A 16777-nucleotide genomic window follows, 5' to 3' on the forward strand; every position below is an offset into this window, starting at 1 on the left:
AGCTCAGGAAACAGGCTCTGGCCTCGAGCTGCTCAGGCCTGAGCCCGGGGTCCTCCCTGATGCGGCCCTCTCTCTCCCTTATCTCCGCTTGTTGACACGACCCTTGATCTATCTCCGAGTGGCTACTTCTCTTCCGGCCTCCGGGTCTCTGTTCCAGGTCACCCTCCTGGTGTCACCTCGCTGGCCACCCTGTTCACACACGATCGTCCCCCCTCCTCAGACAACTCGGGCACTCTGGTCTCCTTCCCCTGCTCACTACTGTCCGACAGGCTGCGTGGGTTTAAAAATGGGTCCACAAATTCTTCCATCCTCCTCCCTTCAAGAGGCAGAGGGGGCAACTCCTGCTCAGCCCCTGAGCGAGGCAGGACTTCGCAGCTCACTCTCGCAAACAGAACTGAAGGTGTGCGGCTTCCGAGACCGGGGCGCGAAAGGCCCCGGGCTACATCCCGCGCTCTCGCTCTCAGAGGGTGTTCCGAGGAAAGCCAGGCCGTGAAGAGGTCCACACGGCAGGGACCTGGGCCTGTCCCCACCAGCCAGGTGAGTCTGAAAGCCTGCCATCCAGCCCTGGGGGGCCTTCCCATGTTTGCGTCCTCAGGAGGCCCTGAACCAGGCCCACCTGCTGCAAAGCACAGAAACTGGACTGTGACCTGCTCACTGGGAAGTCACTAAGCTTTGCAGTGATTTGTTACATGGCAGTGGATAAAGAACGCACACGGTTTTTAATTCACTGCTGGAGTCCTAGTTCTGACGATGTCTGGCCCAAACTAGCTGCTCACTGAACATGGCAGCTCAAAACACAGACATGTATGAAAAAATACATGCCATAAATGAGGCGAAAATACAAAGGTACTTAAACTTCCAATGAGAATTCTTCTCACTATAAAATGATGGGTATGTGTATCCATTTACTCGCAGGATGATTTCAATCAAAACGGTGCTAATTAGTACTGTGCTGGGCCTCACAGTAGGCCACAAGTTATCAAAATTGGTTCTTTTAAGAAAAAAAAGCATGCCTTAAAAGGAAACTCGTAGCCAGAAAAAGGAAAATGGGAAGACATAAAGCGATCTATCAACGCTTTGTTCCAAAACCATTTCAGGACCACAGTGTGAGGGGGCAGGTGCCTTACAACGTGGGAGTCACATGAAAAGGTGTTTACCTTCCTTCCTCAGGAATTCACCACTATAAAAGTCAGACACAGTTCAGTAAAAGCCGTTACCTGTCGATGCATAGAATCCTTATCTGCGATTTCATTTTCAAGTTTATCATTGAGGTCGTCGTGCACAGAGGTGGCTTCGCGCTGGGCGGCAAGGTAGCATCTCTCAAGGGTAGTGATTCGCACCTCCACGTCCGTGTTCTGGACCATGGCCTACACCGGGCATTGCAGAGTAGAAAAGGTAAGTCATTATCATGGAACATTCCGATACACGTACGCGTAAAAAAGTTGGACTAAATCCTAAGTTTCAACTCAAAAATAAAGTTAGCGTCCTCAAAATTAAAGTCCTAGACACGGCAGTTTCCTCGGACGTGAGCAAAAACGTGCCTACTTAAAATGTCACATTTGCCACGATTGGCACCCATATGTCTGTATTAACGTTCTGTCTGGCCACTCGGTTTCCCAAGCTTCTCTTCAACATAATCAACCCAAACAGCAAAGAGTATACTAAACTACCCTGTTATTGCATGAATTCCAGGAGGAATGGTATCTGGCATGAAGTCACGACCTCTGTCTGCTACACCACACAGGCGGACTGGATCCACAAGAGGGAGGGACCTTCGACAGATCCAACAGGGACCTCTGAGGCTCGTTTCCTCGGGTAAAAGTCGGAAAACTCTCATGCAATTTCCTCAGAATTCAAGTAACAGTAATGAGTGGAAACAGAAGTCAAAGTTTAACACAACTGGAAGCAGCCTTCTCAAGCCTAATTCTTCTAAAGCAGACTTACACCACATGTATGAAAGGGTCAAACCAGGACCAGAACTTGCTGCTGGTGCAACTCCCGTCCGCCAGGTCAAAATCCACTGCAGGTCCCTCCGTAGTCGACTACTAAGTAACCAATGTGGGCAAAGGCCTGACATTAAAAGTGAAAGGTCTCAAGGCCGCTTTTCCCAGAATTCTCTACATATTGAACTCTGCCACCTAATCTCCTCCTGTTGCCAAAGAGTAGTGGGAAAAGGTTATACAAGCGTGCAAATATTCTGTTTTGAGTTCTCACATTGAGCTCTCACAGAGAATTACTCACACCAAGCTACTAAACAAGGACACCTGCTGTAGCACATGTCGGAGGGGTTCTGTCTGAGACGGTCTCACGGGGGAGGGGTGGGGCAGGGTGGGCGCTGTCTGCCTGCCTACAAAGGAGAGGTGAGGCTCACAGGAGGAGGCCCGAACCCTCAGCACTCTTCTCTTTTCACAATGACCGTTAGGCAGTTTCTCATCAATCATGACAGCCGCAGACACGACCACCAGAAACATCATGACTCTACATGGTTACACAGCACGGGCCTGAGGCTCTGAGGGTGAGCAAACGCCACTCGACCTGTCTGACCGCCGGTATCAATGTCACACATCCCCTCAAGGAGCAGAACCTCAGAAGACTAGAGAAGACGGCCAGGCAAGCTGCCTCAGCAGGGCCCACACAGCGGGCTCCCATCTCTCCGAGAGAACGGGCTCCACAGACGTCACCAGACTCGCCTGAGTGAACCCGAAGGAAATTTCAGCATCATCAGGTATACATTCGACAGGCAGGTGGGGGGGATGAACTGGGAGACTGGGGTTGACGTATGTACACTACTGAGACTATGCGTAAAGTCAACAACGAGTAAGGACCTACTCTACAGCACAGGGCAGTCTACTCAGGGCTCTGTGGTGAAGTAAATGGGTAGGAAATCTAAAAAGAGGGATATATGTAGACACACACACACACACACACGTATATATATATATATATATATATAAATATATATATAAATATAAATATATATATATATATATATATATATATATATATATATATATATATGACGGATTCACTTTGCTGTACAGCAGACATTGACACAGCAGTGTAAAGCAACTGCTAACTGCTAAGTCGCTTCGGTCGTGTCCGACTCTGTGCGACCCCACAGACGGTAGCCCACCAGGCTCCCCTGTCCCTGGGATTCTCCAGGCAAGAATACTGGAGTGGGTTGCCATTTCCTTCTCCAGTGTATCAAAGGGAAAAGTGAAAGTGAAGTCGCTCAGTTGTGTCCGACTCTTAGCGACCCCATGGACTGTAGCCTACCAGGCTCCTCCATCCATGGGATTTTCCAGGCAAGAGTACTGGAGTGGGGTACCATTGCCTTCTCCAAGAAAAAGGAAAGCAACTAGACTCCAATAAATGAATGAATGGATGAATGAATTTTTCAAAGAGGAACACACTGGGCACCCTAGAACTTGTAGAAATGAGGAGTCCACACCCAGGGTGAGCACAGCGCTAGGGATGCCCTCGTGTTGCTCCACTGCCAATGGACCGCCTGGACCAGGCCTCTTCTACCCCAGAGATCTCGACGCAGAGGCGGGGAGGCCGCCAGTCGCGGTCTCGCCAGCGCTCTGTGCTCCTACTCACGCAGCCATCCCAAAGCTCAGATCAGCCGGAGAACAAGGGACCCACATTCCACCTCAGGACAACAGACACGTCCGCTGTCACTCACTTCGCGGACATCCCGCTGTGGTTGTCTGTTCGCTTCCTCGGACGCGAGGAGCTCCTTCCTGGCCGTGTCCGGGTCCTCCTCCGGCTCTCTCACGTAGGCAGAGAGGTTTGCCAGGCACTCCTTCGACTGGCTCTGCTCCCCTGACTGCCTCTCGATGACCTCCTGGAGCTCGATCACCTTAGCCAGGTCTTCCTCGTGGCTTGGGGAGCCGTCGGAGGATCTCTAAGGGGGAAAGGAAGCCTTAGACAGACAGCCTTGTTTTGGGAGGGAGGGAACACAGCATTTCCGGGCAATCGGTGAGGTCAAAACTTTCTTCTGCACTCTGGGAGCTCACACGACCCTCACGGCCACTCAGATCTACATGGTGCATTGCTGACAGGTCCCAACAGCCCCGCACAGACTGGATGGTAAGGCGAGAACCAGACAGAGAGCGAGACCGAGGACTTGCCTTTCCATTGGTGCTTGGCATGTTTACTTGCTCGGGATTTACATCAAGCACCCCGTCCGTTAGTAGCTTTCCCCAGTTATTCTGCTCTTTAAGAATCATCTGCTAAACGTGAAGTCCACCGGACTTTAGGAAGCATCACTACGAACAAAGCTAGTGGAGCTGATGGAATTCCAGTTGAGCTATCTCAAATCCTGAAAGATGATGCTGTGAAAGTGCTATATTCAATATGCCAGCAAATATGGAAAACTCAGCGGTGGCCACAGGACTGGAAATGGTCAGTTTTCATCCCAATCCCAAAGAAAGGCAATGCCAAAGAATGCTCAAACTACCGCACAATGGCACTCATCTCACGTGCTAGTAAAGTAATGCTTAAAATTCTCTAAGCCAGGCTTCAGCGATAGGTGAACCGTGAACTTCCAGATGTTCAAGCTGATTTTAGAAAAGGCAGAGGAACCAGAGATCAAATTGCCAATATCTGCTGGATCATCGAAAAAGCAAGAGAGTTCCCGAAAAACATCGATTTCTGCTTTATGGACTATGCCAAACAAAGCCTTTGACTGTGTGGATCACAATCAACTGTGGAAAATTCTGAAAGAGATGGGAATACCAGACCATCTGACCTGTCTCTTGGGAAACCTGTACGCAGGTCAGGAAGCAACAGTTAGAACTGGACATGGAACAACAGACTGGTTCCAAATAGGAAAAGGAGGACGTCAAGGCTGTGTGTCCTTGTCACCCTGCTTATTTAACTTAGACGCAGGGTACATCATGAGAGACGCTGGGCTGGAAGAAACACAAGCTGGAATCGAGACTGCCGGGAGAAACATCAATAACCTCAGATATGCAGATGACACCACCCTTACGGCAGAAAGTGGAAAAGAACTAAAGAGCCTCTTGATGAAAGTGAAAGAGGAGAGTGAAAAAGTTGGCTTAAAGCTCAACGTTCAGAAAACTAAGATCATGGCATCAGGTCCCATCACCTCATGGGAAATAGATGGGGAAACTGTGGAAACAGTGTCAGACTTTATGTTTGGGGGCTCCAAAATCACTGCTGATGGTGACTGCAGCCACGAAACTGAAAGACGCTTACGCCTTGGAAGGAAGGTTTTGGCCAACTTAGATGGCATATTTAAAAGCAGAGACACTACTTTGCCAACAAAAGTCCGTCTAGTCAAGGCTATGGTTTTTCCAGTGGTCGTGTATGGATGTGAGAGTCGGACGGTGAAGAAAGCTGAGCGCCACAGAACTGATGCCTTTGAACTGTGGTGTGGGAGAAGACTCTTGAGAGTCCCTTGGAGTGCAAGGAGATCCGAACAGTCCATCCTAAAGGGGATCAATCCTGGGTGTTCATTGGAAGGACTGATGTTGAAGCTGAAACTCCAACACTTTGGCCACCTCATGCGAAGAGCTGACTCATTGGAAAAGACCCTAATGCTGGGAAGGATTGAGGGCAGGAGGAGAAGGGGACGACAGAGGATGAGATGGCTGGATGGCATCACTGACTCGATGGACATGGGTTTGGGTGGACTCCGGGAGCTGGTGACGGACAGGGAGGCCTGGCGTGCTGCGATTCATGGGGTTGCAAAGATTCGGACACGACTGAGCGACTGAACTCAACTGAAGTCTTCACTAAGAGATACTCTTCTATCAATCTCGAGGGGAGGGAGATGGGAGGGAGGTTCAAAAGGGAGGGGATATATGTGTACCTATGCCTGATTTTTCCTGCGATTTGACAGACAAGAACAAAATTCTGTAAAGCAATTATCCTTCAATTAAAAAATAAGCTAATTAAAAAAAAAAAAAAAAAGATCTCTCCTGGACGCCCAGCTTTTCCGCTGGTCCTGGGTCTGAGGACAGGAAACAGTGGTGGCAACAGTGTGGGGAACAGATAAACCCCTTCAGGGTCCAGACAGGTCTCACTTATACATGTGGGCGTGTGGTTCAGCCAGGGGAGGTTTTAGGAAGCATGCATGGAAAGTATTTTTATAAACAATGAGTGCGTCGTTTTAACCAACTAACCTGTGGCTTTGTAATGGGATTCTGTAAAGAATACTGATCCACTGCAGCTCCACAGGAGCTTGGTGACAACCAAGTGACTTACTGCAAAATACAGCTGAACTCGTTTAACAGCAGCTGGATAAACTGTGCACTCTCCCCTGATCTCTAACAACCACCCTCAGACAACAGAAGGCTACAAAAGCTAGAAATTATCCACATGGAACTGAAGAGGGATCAATCTCAAATTCAAGTTAAAAGAAGCATTTATAAAAATCAGAAAACAACAAAGAACAGAGCAGGGAAGTGACACACCTGGGCTGACTAGGACTGAATGCAGACAAACACCTGCCTCAAAGTCAGGGACCACGGCCAGGCCCTTCCCCCGGGCCTTGTCCTAAGAAAGGCCTCTGGGTCCCCAGCCTGGCACCCTCCGCCAGGATGGGAGCCCGCCCCACGGGTGCCCACGTGAGTCGGATGGGCAGTACCGTGTCCTCATTTAACAGGAGGGCAAAGCAGGCCACAAAGCGGGCAAGCGGCACACCCAGGTCACCAACCTCAGGGTGACGGAGCTACTCTGCTGTGCCCGGCAGAAGGGTTCCTGGGCACTGAGCTGCCTGAACCGGAGCGCGGCTGCCCAAGTCCTGTGGGAAGGCCCCAGGAGTGCTCCATCAGCGGGCTGGGAGCAGGAGAGGGACAAGGAAGGCCAGCCCTCGGGCCACTGGACTCCAACAACAGGGGCTCATCCAAGTGACCCGAGGGGAGAGGCAGCGAGCTCCCTCCTGAGGCTCCCTCCATCAGGGTTGCTGTGATGGACAGGAGGGCCTCTGGAGGAAAGCGGGATGGACGGCACCACGGTTAAGTGTCCAGGCTCTGATCAGACCAGTCTGCACCGCACCGCTGGGTATGCGAGCCTGGGCACGGTGCCCGGCCTCTCTAAGCCTCAGTGTCCATATCTGCTGAATGGGGATAACAGCAGCCTGGACCTCACCTGGGTGTCTGCGGGATTAGATGACGGGCTCAGAAAGCACTGGACACGGTGCCTGGCACACAGAGTCTCCTGCACACTGCTACCCACCGTCATTAAATTGGCTTCCCCCAAATCTAATATCTATGGCTCTGATTCAGTCATTTCTTTTAAGAAAACACTACGTGGAAATTCCATGGTGGTCCAGAGGTGAGGACTTGGCACTTTCACTTTCACACCGGTCTGATCCCTGGTTGGGGAACTAACATCCCATTAGCTGTGCAGTATGGCCAAAAAAATAAGTAAAGAAAATTTTAAAAATAATAAATAATACTATGTCTATTATAAATAAGCATGAGATGATTAGAAGGCAAACAAGTGGGAGAAAGGCAAACTGTTACAATTGTCCCAACCAATGACCTATTTCCAACAGAACCATCAGTTCAGTTCAGTTCAGTTCAGTTCCGTTCCGTTCAGTCGCTCAGTCGTGTCTGACTCTTTGCGACCCCATGAATTGTAGCACGCCAGGCCTCCCTGTCCATCACTAACTCCCGGAGTCCACCCAAACCCATGTCCATCGAGTCAGTGATGCCATCCAGCCATCTCATCCTCTATTGTCCCCTTCTCCTCCTGCCCCCAATCCTACCCAGCATCAGGGTCTTTTCCAATGAGTCAACTCTTCGCGTGAGGTGGCCAAAGTACTGGAGTTTCAGCTTCAAAATCAGTCCTTCCAATGAACACCCAGGATTGATCTCCTTTAGGATGGATTGATTGCATCATCAGCATATTTTAAGTGGTGGGTGAGTTTCATTACTTCTATTAAAATGTCAATCATCCACCAGTACGTAACCACATAGTGTTCATTCACTAACACGATAAGGACTCTAATACTTCACAGAGAAACAAAGGCATGCTAAATTACTAAATAGTTTACCTTTCGACGATGCTTCCTTAACTCACTAGACTGATAGATGCATGCAGAGAAATGAAGAGAAACCAGATTTATTGCGACTTTGAAGCTAAAAATTCAAGAATCAATATAGGCAAAGACAGTAAAGCAAAAATGACGGCAAACATATAAGTGAGATGTAGATTTAGAGAACATGTAACTGGAAACAGAACAATTTGTTGGACCACATTAGTTAAATAAGCTATTCAAGATTTACTAGAGAAACACTATACATTATTCCTCAGGAAGATACAATTCTATTACAACATCATGATTTGTTAAAGCACAGCACTGTGTACAACAAAGGGCCTTAACAGTTGTCTGTTCTCAGCCAAACCTCTCTATAAGTTAGTTTCTCTTAATAAAAAAAAAACATGTTATACTTTAAAATAGTAATTTAACTGACGAGGAAGTTGCCGTAATACCTATTTTAACACTGAACAAATCTAACCACCTGTTGGACATTAATGTAAAATCGTTACCTAGAATTTGATTTCAAACTTCTGAAAATAAATTCATTAAAGCAGGTACCCTATGAAAATATGTAAGAATGAAAGCTAGCATAACAGCAGGTGGAGTCTTCACATTTTATGAACCATAGAAGATACTTTGTAAAAGAGTCTAGTAGAGACATTAAGCATGCAAAAGCTGATGAGATTTACAGTCTCAAATACAAGCACCAACACAGAAAGGATGTTGTGTCAAAAGTCCATTAATTCTACACATAAGAGGATCATTTCTTCAGGTAAGCATAATCTCAGTTATGAATTACACAGGTTCTGTAGTGTATCATCCATCTACATTATGCTTGTAACTGCACAGTGATAACAATAATTCAAACTTAGTGCTATGGGGGGAAAACACCATTTAATGAGACATGAAGACAAAGCAGAAACCCGACTAAGGGGACACACGCTGTGGACCCCAGACTGCTATGACCAGAGCAAGTGGGAGGACGGGGGAGGGGAGATGGATGGGTAAACTACAGCCTCGGGGGGGTGCGGTTGTGGGAAGCTGGGGTCTGGATTGATGACAACGAAGCAGACAACAGGATGAGACAGGAAATCAAAACCAACGATGAAAGCAGACACACCGTCAGAGAACTCCAGCAACAAGAAAAAATATACAGAACTGTTCTTTTACAAATACTCGGAAAGAAATCAAGCATGAAACCACAGAGAAATCGTCAAAGAATACACACTATCAACTAATTGGCCAGTGATGCATATTATAAAACCAATGTGTCAAAAGACCACAAAATAGACCAGTTATCACTTCACATGCTGCTAAAATGATTCACAGTTAATTTAATTATATGCTGACTAACAATGCAGCTAACATGAAATGGGTGGTAACAAAAAAAGTGATAATACAAGTGCAGTTACAAAGCAGAGTGTTGTAGACATGATTTCACAGGGTAAACAGCAATGCGCTCAGGAAACCTAAGCTAAACATGGAAGAAAGCAGGAACATGCGCTTCAGAGCTGCACACTCTGTCACCAAAAGCCCTAGGTCGTCATCCCATTTTTAGACTCAGAAGAGTGAGGAAGCCCAACTTCTTCCCTGGGGCCCTGGGGCACCAGGCTTTTAACCTGGTTTCACACCCAGAGCTGGCCTGAGCGTGCAGCCAGGTCCAGCAGCAAGCAGACCAGTTTAGATTCTTGGTTTTGTTCCCACCGCATGGCCTGCAGCCTGCAGCCAGGTATCCCCAATGAAAAATGTGCTGCGTGGGTCTCACACGCCAGGAGAGCTGCCTATGGTTACTTTCACAAGGCTGTCTACTCGGTGACAACAGAAACTTCCCTGCACCTGCTGTGTCCAGCACAGGCCGGGCCCAACGTTACAGAGGCAGGCCCTGGCTGAGTTCATGATGACGTGCTAAGCCGGTGGTCCAAATATCAAGACTAATTTGTTGCTGTGCGAGTATGGAATGATTAAAGACTAGGCAGTTTTTAAAAATCTTAGACCTCTAAGCGTAGCAAATGTACCTGAGTTTCTTCTGGGTAAAAACAGAAAAAACAAAAAACAAACAAACAAAAAAGAAAGCCAGTGTGCTGGGGGAGGGACGTGGCAGGGAGGAGGCAGACACATACCAGAGTCTTGATGTCCCGCTGGTCTACTTTCCGCGCTGAGCTGTGCCGCCTCCTTGGGGGCTTGGCGCGCCCACTGCTGGGCGGGCAGGAGCTGGCGAGCGAGGAGGCGGGACACAGGTTGAGGGAGCTCGAGGATTTACAACAACGAAGGTTGCCTAAGCTCCCCTTGCCCACCCTGCTCTCAGTATCCTCGGCCCGCTGCTCCGTGTTCTCCTTCTCTTCTTCGATCAACCTAAAATAGAAGAAAACCCGTCACCTGCCTTTGTCAGCAGAGGAACGTGTCTGGACAACAAATGTGGGCTTGCATTCTGTGTCACGATTAGCATATTCCAGGAACAGTTGCTCAATTAACATCTCAGCAAAAAGGTTCAACTTTCCCTCTTTTCAATATTCTCAAACTTAGAATAACTTATCCTTGAGTCTTACAAAGTGGCCCCTGATCATTCTCGTTTGATTTGACTGGTTTACTCTAACATTCTGACGGGGCCTGGGTGGCGCCTCTCTCCCTGTGAGGAGATAACCTGAAGTTGACAACCTTTACCTTCCCCGCTCTCAGGGCAGAGATGCACGGCAGTGCCTCAAGTCTATTCCGCTGGGAATCAGGAACTCTGTACAATCAAAACAGTGAGCCACGAACAAGCTGGAGTTTCTAAACACAAGTCTCTAGACCAGATGAAGTGCTGAATTGATTTTTTTATTTTTTAGGTTGTCTATGTACAAATGCATCACTTGATGAAGTTCTCCACCAGCTTTGTGTGAGTTTCTGGACTCATGTCAATGTGCTGCATTAACCTAGAATTCACAGTTACTGCTCTTCTCCCCTAATGTCTCGCGGATGATTTTATATAGCAGTTTAAATATTCGATTATGCATATAACATGATTTTCAAAATAAAATACAAGATTCTCGCAGGTCGTCACCTCTCCAGTTTCACTTCTCCTTATCCACCCTGAAAGTTTTTCACTGTTGATAACAAGTTGATGGAAAGAATTTACCATTTACCTCAAGTCAACATGTTACCTAAGGAAAAATCACTTTTACCTGACAACATGCTGTAAAAATAAACATATTAATATGTAACCGTTCCGTATTTCCTGGGGGAGGGGGAAAGACAATCTTTCTGAGCTGTCTGTGCTCAAACACGGCCCACAAAGCAGTCTGTCTCAGCGTCAAACGTGCAGGCGGCACCACCTGCGTTTGCTGGTTGTGCCCTTCACCCCTGCCTTTCCCCCGGGCCCCCCGCACTCGGCTGACAGGAACGGGCACCTCGGCCTGGGCTGACGTGACAAGAACAGTCTGAGCAGCAGCTCTGCCAGGTCCTGTGCAGGGTCACCGGCCTGTGGCCACTCTGAACGTGGACAAGGGACAGGAGGCAGAGCTGTGCGGGTGCGGCACCAGGCTGGCCTCGGGGCCCCCAGCCACCTGGCCGCACCCAGACCCAAGGCCCCTGCTCGCCATGAGGCGGGCCTTTGGATTCTATCCCGTTTGTAAACTGTTATAACAGCCCAGACGGTGTCTACAGAAAACATCTCACAGACACTGATGAGTTGAGAAGAACTCAAACACATGTCCTTGGACCACTGTCGTACAACAAGCCAACCTTCACACTGTATTAAGTTCAAAAGGAAAATGCAGATCTGAGGGGGAATTTGCCACCCCAAAACCCCAGCTTTTCTGTTTCAGGTGGCTTTTCACCAGAATGTGGGAGGCTCCGAGGGACACACGAGGGCGAACCTTCAGTGCTGGAGGGTGCACGGGCCGCAGGGGACACTGTCACGGCACCTCACCCACCTTGGGGCTCAGAGCTGGTGGGGGGACACCCCACAACGCCCCCCACAGCCCTGGCTGACTGAGCTCTATAATCAAGGGCAATCTCAGAACTGAAAATTCTTGAAGCAGACTTGAAGTCAGTTTCCTTACTATGGAACACTCAGCCTTCTCTAAGGAGAAGACAGCTCCTCAGAGAAGCCGAGTTTCTGGGGAGCTCGGCTCGGGCTCACCCACCGGATCTCTTCGTTGATGGTGTCCAGCTGCTCCTGAAGCATCACAGTCAGAGTCTCGGCATCGCCCTGCCCGCTGGGCGACAGCAGAGCGGCCGAGCTGAAGAGGGTGGCCCTGTCGCCCCCGCCGTCAGACAAGTCTGCGTCACTCTCGAACGCCTGGGCCACGTTGGCCGGCACGCTGGCTTGCTGCGCGCGCTCCCAGTCCTTTTCCTTCAGGGTCTGCACCTGGGCACGAGAGGACCACGTCTCGTCAGCGACATTCAGGGCAGCTCAAGTCTATCAGGAACTGAACACAAGTTTACATGGAAGCCCCAACTGTGGATAAACGGGCCATGCTTATGAGACACTGCCATCTCTTAAGCGAGCAGTACTGAAGAAACAGGCAGGAGGAGAACCCACTCCCTAGATGGCCTGGTGACATTCAGGTCTTAGCGTGGATGGGAGGCAATCCTATGAGGTTATTCACAAGGGTGGGCCGATGGAGTCAGAGACAAAGTCCGAAAATTACAACAATACATCTGTGCCTCCATCAGCCAGGCTGAAGGAAAATAAGAAAAAGAAATCCTTCAGCTCCGCAGCCTCTGGGTCCACCTCAGCGGTCACCACTTGTGTTACTCACCGAGGAGCGCCATCCTCGCAGGTCCCCAGCCCTCCGTTTTCCAGGCTGGTCTGAACACGCACAGACAGGCGCAAGCAGGGCCAGCAGGGCTGGGAGGGCTGGGAGGGCCAGCCCCCCGCGGGGCTCCTCCCGGGGCGCAGGCCCGCGGGCTGTTCTGGGGGACGGCCCCTCACACCGCAAGGCGGCTCTGTCACCAGAGACGTGCGGGAGAGGGCCTGCTGGGCTCCGAGCCGCCCTCCAGCTCTCACACCTCACACCCTTCTCTCTGGCACATCTCCCCCCGGCCCACTCTCACCCAGGTCCTGCCTTCTTTCCCAGACATGACCTCAAAGCAGCCGAGGGGCAGCCTCGAGGTGCTGGCTTGCTGGCTCCCTGTCCCCCGTGGCCAGCGCCCTCGCCCCTGTCTTCGTCACGACCCCTCCCCAGGGCTGGGCCACCCCCTGCACTGGCTCCAGGACCACCTGCCATCATTCCTGCTCCTCTCCAGCGAACCAGCTGCATATGGCTTCACCCCCATCAGCTCAGCCAGCACGTCCTCTCCCTTCTCTCACCTTAAAATCGCACAAAGGGAACCAGCAGATTCCTCCTCCAGGGCTCCCTGCAGCGCCCACTGAGGGTCTCTGAGAGCTCCCTGGGAGAGGCCTCTACTGTCCCCCTCCCCGCCCAGTCTCCAGCTCTCTGCAAGCAGGCGGTGTGCCCCGCTCGCAGGGCAGCTCCCAGGGAGCTCTGAGGAACCCATGTTACCAAGCCCCCTCCTCTCCTTGCCCTCCCCCCACCCCAAGCATGTCTCTCCCTGGGCACCAGGCCCCGCCCTCCCTAGGGTTACTAGTCAGTCCCTTGCGCCCCTTCTCAACCTTGGAATGCGAGGCACCCCACAGCTCTACCCTTGCACCCCCTATCTCTCCACGGGCACCTGCCTGGTGACTTTACCTTGTCTGTGCCTTTAAACACCATCTGTATGCCCACGACCCAAGTCCACCTTGAGCTGAGTGAGGCCTCTCCTGGATCCAGGCCGGAACACTCAGCTGCTGACCTCACAGGTCCCCTGGACACCCCATGGGCTCATCCACCTCAACAGGGCTGAGGCCCGTCTCTTAGCTCCCTGCCCTGACAGCCCTCCTCAGCTCAGGAAACAGGCTCTGGCCTCGAGCTGCTCAGGCCTGAGCCCGGGGTCCTCCCTGATGCGGCCCTCTCTCTCCCTTATCTCCGCTTGTTGACACGACCCTTGATCTATCTCCGAGTGGCTACTTCTCTTCCGGCCTCCGGGTCTCTGTTCCAGGTCACCCTCCTGGTGTCACCTCGCTGGCCACCCTGTTCACACACGATCGTCCCCCCTCCTCAGACAACTCGGGCACTCTGGTCTCCTTCCCCTGCTCACTACTGTCCGACAGGCTGCGTGGGTTTAAAAATGGGTCCACAAATTCTTCCATCCTCCTCCCTTCAAGAGGCAGAGGGGGCAACTCCTGCTCAGCCCCTGAGCGAGGCAGGACTTCGCAGCTCACTCTCGCAAACAGAACTGAAGGTGTGCGGCTTCCGAGACCGGGGCGCGAAAGGCCCCGGGCTACATCCCGCGCTCTCGCTCTCAGAGGGTGTTCCGAGGAAAGCCAGGCCGTGAAGAGGTCCACACGGCAGGGACCTGGGCCTGTCCCCACCAGCCAGGTGAGTCTGAAAGCCTGCCATCCAGCCCTGGGGGGCCTTCCCATGTTTGCGTCCTCAGGAGGCCCTGAACCAGGCCCACCTGCTGCAAAGCACAGAAACTGGACTGTGACCTGCTCACTGGGAAGTCACTAAGCTTTGCAGTGATTTGTTACATGGCAGTGGATAAAGAACGCACACGGTTTTTAATTCACTGCTGGAGTCCTAGTTCTGACGATGTCTGGCCCAAACTAGCTGCTCACTGAACATGGCAGCTCAAAACACAGACATGTATGAAAAAATACATGCCATAAATGAGGCGAAAATACAAAGGTACTTAAACTTCCAATGAGAATTCTTCTCACTATAAAATGATGGGTATGTGTATCCATTTACTCGCAGGATGATTTCAATCAAAACGGTGCTAATTAGTACTGTGCTGGGCCTCACAGTAGGCCACAAGTTATCAAAATTGGTTCTTTTAAGAAAAAAAAGCATGCCTTAAAAGGAAACTCGTAGCCAGAAAAAGGAAAATGGGAAGACATAAAGCGATCTATCAACGCTTTGTTCCAAAACCATTTCAGGACCACAGTGTGAGGGGGCAGGTGCCTTACAACGTGGGAGTCACATGAAAAGGTGTTTACCTTCCTTCCTCAGGAATTCACCACTATAAAAGTCAGACACAGTTCAGTAAAAGCCGTTACCTGTCGATGCATAGAATCCTTATCTGCGATTTCATTTTCAAGTTTATCATTGAGGTCGTCGTGCACAGAGGTGGCTTCGCGCTGGGCGGCAAGGTAGCATCTCTCAAGGGTAGTGATTCGCACCTCCACGTCCGTGTTCTGGACCATGGCCTACACCGGGCATTGCAGAGTAGAAAAGGTAAGTCATTATCATGGAACATTCCGATACACGTACGCGTAAAAAAGTTGGACTAAATCCTAAGTTTCAACTCAAAAATAAAGTTAGCGTCCTCAAAATTAAAGTCCTAGACACGGCAGTTTCCTCGGACGTGAGCAAAAACGTGCCTACTTAAAATGTCACATTTGCCACGATTGGCACCCATATGTCTGTATTAACGTTCTGTCTGGCCACTCGGTTTCCCAAGCTTCTCTTCAACATAATCAACCCAAACAGCAAAGAGTATACTAAACTACCCTGTTATTGCATGAATTCCAGGAGGAATGGTATCTGGCATGAAGTCACGACCTCTGTCTGCTACACCACACAGGCGGACTGGATCCACAAGAGGGAGGGACCTTCGACAGATCCAACAGGGACCTCTGAGGCTCGTTTCCTCGGGTAAAAGTCGGAAAACTCTCATGCAATTTCCTCAGAATTCAAGTAACAGTAATGAGTGGAAACAGAAGTCAAAGTTTAACACAACTGGAAGCAGCCTTCTCAAGCCTAATTCTTCTAAAGCAGACTTACACCACATGTATGAAAGGGTCAAACCAGGACCAGAACTTGCTGCTGGTGCAACTCCCGTCCGCCAGGTCAAAATCCACTGCAGGTCCCTCCGTAGTCGACTACTAAGTAACCAATGTGGGCAAAGGCCTGACATTAAAAGTGAAAGGTCTCAAGGCCGCTTTTCCCAGAATTCTCTACATATTGAACTCTGCCACCTAATCTCCTCCTGTTGCCAAAGAGTAGTGGGAAAAGGTTATACAAGCGTGCAAATATTCTGTTTTGAGTTCTCACATTGAGCTCTCACAGAGAATTACTCACACCAAGCTACTAAACAAGGACACCTGCTGTAGCACATGTCGGAGGGGTTCTGTCTGAGACGGTCTCACGGGGGAGGGGTGGGGCAGGGTGGGCGCTGTCTGCCTGCCTACAAAGGAGAGGTGAGGCTCACAGGAGGAGGCCCGAACCCTCAGCACTCTTCTCTTTTCACAATGACCGTTAGGCAGTTTCTCATCAATCATGACAGCCGCAGACACGACCACCAGAAACATCATGACTCTACATGGTTACACAGCACGGGCCTGAGGCTCTGAGGGTGAGCAAACGCCACTCGACCTGTCTGACCGCCGGTATCAATGTCACACATCCCCTCAAGGAGCAGAACCTCAGAAGACTAGAGAAGACGGCCAGGCAAGCTGCCTCAGCAGGGCCCACACAGCGGGCTCCCATCTCTCCGAGAGAACGGGCTCCACAGACGTCACCAGACTCGCCTGAGTGAACCCGAAGGAAATTTCAGCATCATCAGGTATACATTCGACAGGCAGGTGGGGGGGATGAACTGGGAGACTGGGGTTGACGTATGTACACTACTGAGACTATGCGTAAAGTCAACAACGAGTAAGGACCTACTCTACAGCACAGGGCAGTCTACTCAGGGCTCTGTGGTGAAGTAAATGGGTAGGAAATCTAAAAAGAG

The 16777-nt window shown here is 50.3% G+C and overlaps 1 protein-coding gene across 12 annotated transcripts in view; it reads right to left on the bottom strand.

Moving 5' to 3' along the window:
• The window catches only part of LOC145505843 (uncharacterized), a 92145-nt gene that overhangs the window by 31544 nt on the left and 43824 nt on the right, over positions 1-16777 (bottom strand). For all 12 annotated transcript variants that reach the window (XM_081488937.1, XM_081488907.1, XM_081488916.1 and 9 more), the window contains 5 exons: positions 15099-15248; positions 12142-12365; positions 10138-10369; positions 3686-3907; positions 1218-1367 (listed from right to left, as the gene is read on the bottom strand). In XM_081488937.1, coding sequence (XP_081345063.1) covers positions 1218-1367; positions 3686-3907; positions 10138-10369; positions 12142-12365; positions 15099-15248 — 978 coding nt within the window. The remainder of the gene's footprint in view (positions 1-1217; positions 1368-3685; positions 3908-10137; positions 10370-12141; positions 12366-15098; positions 15249-16777) is intronic.

This window comes from Giraffa tippelskirchi, chromosome 1, assembly GCF_054371585.1.
Source record: "Giraffa tippelskirchi isolate mGirTip1 chromosome 1, T2T-mGirTip1v1.2.pri, whole genome shotgun sequence".
NCBI classification, from domain to species: Eukaryota; Metazoa; Chordata; class Mammalia; order Artiodactyla; family Giraffidae; genus Giraffa; species Giraffa tippelskirchi.